Source organism: Paramisgurnus dabryanus, chromosome 6 (genome assembly GCF_030506205.2).
Source record: "Paramisgurnus dabryanus chromosome 6, PD_genome_1.1, whole genome shotgun sequence".
In the NCBI taxonomy this organism is placed as follows: Eukaryota; Metazoa; Chordata; class Actinopteri; order Cypriniformes; family Cobitidae; genus Paramisgurnus; species Paramisgurnus dabryanus.
Window position 1 is genome coordinate 1,430,191 of NC_133342.1, and position 5,010 is coordinate 1,435,200.

The 5,010-nt window shown below is 34.5% G+C and overlaps 1 protein-coding gene across 1 annotated transcript in view; it reads left to right on the forward strand.

Moving 5' to 3' along the window:
* Positions 1-1,032: 1,032 nt before the first annotated feature.
* Positions 1,033-5,010, forward strand: part of efr3a (EFR3 homolog A (S. cerevisiae)) — a 59,187-nt gene continuing 55,209 nt past the window's right edge. Inside the window, exons 1-2 of the mRNA XM_065266317.1 lie at positions 1,033-1,160; positions 1,338-1,429. Of these exons, the coding sequence (XP_065122389.1) occupies positions 1,420-1,429 (10 nt within the window). The 5' untranslated portion in view covers positions 1,033-1,160; positions 1,338-1,419. The remainder of the gene's footprint in view (positions 1,161-1,337; positions 1,430-5,010) is intronic.

Consider the following 5,010-nt stretch of genomic DNA (forward strand, 5'->3'; position numbering starts at 1 on the left):
ATTCCTCTAAGTTGAGGTAAGAACATAGTAAAATATTGAAAAACGGTGGTGTTTTCCTTTAATCTTATACATTTACATTGGTGGGGCTGGATTTTTTTCAAACACACAATGGACACCGTTATATGGACTTTGTTTTAATTACAATCTTTAATTACATAGGAAAAAGGTTTGTTAAATATCAAATTATCATCATCAAAACACATTAAAGGCTCTGTAAGAAGGTTGGTTACATTAATGGTGTACCTAAGCAAAGTGATTCACTGTTGAAGCTGACAGTTCCATGTTTTAAAATATATATTTTGAATCTGTGAAGAATTTTTTGATTATTATTTCACTATAACTAGTGTTCACTATATGTTAGGTTTGACAACATCCAACTACAAACATATGTGCATCCAAAAATAACCTCCACAGATAAAAGGCAGAATGAGGGATGGAAGGTCAATAAGTTCAAGTTGTTTTTTAAAGGGACATTCACCCATCAATTTCAGACAGGGACACGTGCAAAATGAGTGTAGTATTATTATGAAAATAGAATATAAATTATCAAAATAATAACTTGTTTTATCAAATGACCTGTTGGGGTTAGGAGTATTTTAAAAGTAGGCCTATTTTTATATTTTATACACATCTTACTAGCTGAGTAAGTGTGTGGGACATACCAAAATCACATACATCCAGTCAAAATAGCAAAAATTTGAAAAATAAATTTCTAAAGACTTGTTATCATTGCATTTATGTGTATAAATGTTTGTTCGTTTATAAAACCTTAATTTAAATATTTTTGCATTTTGTACATGATGACTATGTGATTCAGAGGAGGACACCAAAGACACTTTACTTATTATAGGGATTTTGACTATTTACTTTTACCCTTAACTAAGCCCTTTGTTAATTGACCTAGAGTAAAGCTAAGGCAATTGTGATTTGGGATATATGATATAAGACTTAAAAACACAAAGCAGTGGAATAAAACAAATCAGTGTATTAAAAATACACGTTCTTTCTTTTTTTTTACCTGTTCCACGTCTGCTTCAGACACGCGCTGCGCGTGCTCTCACCCCGGCGCGCGACTGTCACTTCCGTGTCGGCGTGTCTCGACGTCACGCGGAGTGTGAAGCAGGAAACGCGGATGTGTTGCGCGTAATCTTCATCTACAGGTATTTACAAACAACTCTCTTTCTTCACTTCATCAATTCTTAAACAGATGCTGGTCAGATTGTGTGTGTATGACGGTCTGTGTTTAGAACTGTTAGTTTAAACTCGATGTCGTTAACGGAATTTGATCGGATTCGTTTAATCTGGTGATTGTCTGTGTGTGTGTTTGTGTGATCCAGCCGTGTTGTGGTCCATATGTCAAAGCCAAATTCTCACCCACGCTGATCTGACACATCGGGTTGGACAGAACCGGGTGGAGAAATGCCTGCGGGTAAGTACCCACAGACCCATGTCTATATAACTTGAGACGCTATTCTGCTAATGTTTTGCTGCAATGTATGTCTGTATGTCATTTTCGCTGACCTATAAAGGCACCAAAAGGTATAATGCTATTAACATTTCTGCTGAAAATTAGCACTATAAACCATACATTGTAATGGATTTAATGGTTATAATGGTAATTGTATATGGGCTCTGGAATGGTCTCTGTGGATTTTTTTTTATTAATAATGTGTTGGGTTCTATTAATGGCATGTTATGTGGCAGATGTCAACCAATAGACCACAATTAAATCTTACTGGAATATACAGTATACTTTTTTAGTATCATAGTATTTCCAGGGTTCCGATGATCATTGACATTGCAGTCTATTTTTCCCAAAATCCCAGGACAGTGCAGTTGTGACTCATGTTAGATTCAGTTGAGGTAATGGCATCAGTGCCAAAATGCCTGACTGCAGGTGGACTGGCATGTGATTTAGTGCCAGCATAAAATCCTACTCTGCCGGATCTAAGACAGACAACTTAAGTAACGTTTTTTATTTGAATGTTTTTGCAACCCAATATCAAGGCAAGTCGTGGTATAGTCACAAAATATTGTATTTATTTATTCGTGTTCAAGGACACAATTTTTACCTTTTTTTTCATGTCATTGAGCACAATGTGTTTCTTTTAAATGTCCGTAACACGACTTTTTTTTCGTGCCATTTTATGTATGGTTTTTTTTTTATAGTTTTTTTCTATTTTTTTACCATTGTCGCTTGGGGTTGGGGTTAAAACGACTTTCTGTTACATTTTAGACATCCAAACCCCAACTTTTAATCCCAACCCCAAGCCAAAATAGTAAAAAAACGTAAGAAAAATTTGTAGAAACCAATACATACCTGTAAAATTACACCCAAACCCCAAATCTAACCTAAGCGATAATGACTTAATAATATATATAAAAAAGGATAAAACTAAACATAAAATAACACGAAAAAGAAAGTTGTGCTACGGACACAAAAAACTATTTATAGAAATTTGTGCTGAGTGACACGAAAAGATTTTAATGCTTAATGACACGAATCAATAAATAAAATATTTTGTGACTATACCACAAAATGCCTTTAGGTAGGGTTGTTTTTTGAGGAGTTAGTGAGAGTTTTCTGTAGTGAAGAGATTTTTGTGGCTCATTCTTTCAATAAACATAAACAACTAACAGCTGATGCTCAGACAAACTCTTCCTGTGACTCACATGTGGTTTATTTTAGGGTTTTGCGATATTGGTTTGCTGTAGTTTAGTTTGGTGGTTAAAACTTGGTTTGTTTTTGTGATTGTTTAGTTTGCAACTTACAAACTTTTTGGGCCTTGATTCTGTTTTCAGTGCTGTTTTGATTCATGCTTAATGCCTGAGATTGTTTGTGGGTGTATTTAGTTTTGTTTTCATTTGGCATTTGCAAGAATGTTTAGGTGTTTTGTTTGCTGTTTGAAACTTGTGACATTGTTTAGTTTATGTAGTGTTTGATGTTGTTCTGAGTGCTGTTTTAGTTTGACGTTCGTGACTTTGTTTAGTTTGATGACTGTGGTGTTTTGAGTGCTGTTTATTGTAGCGTTTAAGAAATATAGGTTATTTGTAACTTAGGGATGGGCTGGTATGAAATTTTTGGTATGATAACCTTAAGCAAGAATACCACGGTTTCAGGGTTATACCAGGGTTTTGCCATTGCAACACTAAAATGTGTTATTTTCAGACGTATACAAACAACTTTTTAACTGGACACAATACATTTTATTTTAAGCAACATACAACATGTATGCTGGGGGAAAATAAAGCCTTTAAATTATAATTTTCTTTCAAAAAATATTTTTGTAATATACATTAAATGTACATTACATGACTTAATGTTTTAATTAATTTTGTGTAAACCCAGCTCATACATTGCAAACTGTATTACAGAAAATGTTAGTGGAATTAAATGTTTTTAACAGATACCTCTAACAAAAATAGCTGCGTGATGAAGTGAAACTAAAGGGTTAATAAACACAAACTGAAGCAGATTTGTAGAACGTCTGGCGAACGATGATAGATAGCCCGAAGATTGTAAAAACTGATTATTTCCCACTATTAATTACATTATCTTAAAGTGGTGCAACTACTGTAGCATGTAAATAATGCACATAAATAACGTGAGTAGAGCGCTCAATTATATCGAATCAACAGGCACGTGCAACCTAGCTAGCAGGTTGCTCCAACAACAAAATCACCAGCTAACTTACTTTAATTTTGCAAGAACTATAGACTAATACAATAACAGGCTTAAATAAACCCAAAACATAAGTCCAGTTGATGGACCATTTTGGCCGTTTGGCGAGGGTGCACGCTCGCGGTGTGAAGCGCATCTGCGCTATTCTCCAAGATGTTTTATCAATTGGCTACTAGTTATCCCCCAGACATTGATGGACCACGTCTTTCTCTCATTTGGCCATGTGAAGCGCGTCCGCGCTATTCTCCCAGATGCACTTGACGGCCTTTTGTGCAGCAAACTTTTTTTTTTGGACTACCTAGTTAAGGTGGTAGGGTTTCCCAGCTTAGGCGGGCCGCCCAAACTGCAAAGTGCTGCGGGAAACCCTGAATAGGATATACTTTTAGGAAAGTTGTCATCAAGAACGCACCTCCAAATGCAAACCTAAGCAAGTACTTCCCGTCACTAGAGCTGCAAATTTCGACTATTTTTTCAACCGATTAGTCTATCGATTATTTTTTCGATTATTCGAATAGTCTAAATAAAGATTTTTTTTTACAAATAATAAATGTAACATCTGCTATTAATGCCAACATTTTATTGAAGCATTTTCTCAATTAAACAAATACACAAACAGTGCCAGTGCCAAGGAAAATATAACAAATCACATAAAAACAAGTCCAACATTAATTCAGCCTAACATAAACAGTGCAAAAGGGGCATTATTCACCTTAAACAAATAAAATATATTAATATTAAAGAAGTAAAATAAAAATAAATCAAACTGAATAATAACTCCTTATTAATATAAAAACATGTCCTGCTCTTTATTGTTCCAGCCCTAGTGCTAATCATAAACTAATGAAGAGTCATCATTAACTACAAAATGACTCACATGAAATCATTGTTTATTAATACATTAACTAAAAAACATGTCATGTTGTACTTAATGATGACTCTTCACTTCGTTTATGATTAGTACATGCATTTACTCAGCATTAGTTCAGACTGAGGTAAAAATAAGTTCATTGTGATTCATGAACCCTTATTATAAAATGTAACCATTATATTATTACTGTTAATATTATTACTATCAGTAGTAACGTTACTGCATTCTCATTTAGCATCAACTTTAACATTTAACTTTTCTTAAGTCTCGGGTAAATACAAATTTAGTTAGCATGATCTTCTAATATTTTATAAACGGCGTTTACGCTGCTGTTACTTTAAATAAACGCATGTCAGGAATACCTAACCAGACGAGCTTTTATAATATCTGCGCACATAGCAAAAAAATAAGCTATGGGAACTCCGTGCTGCCAGCTGGCTTTCAGTGCACGCGGGCACAT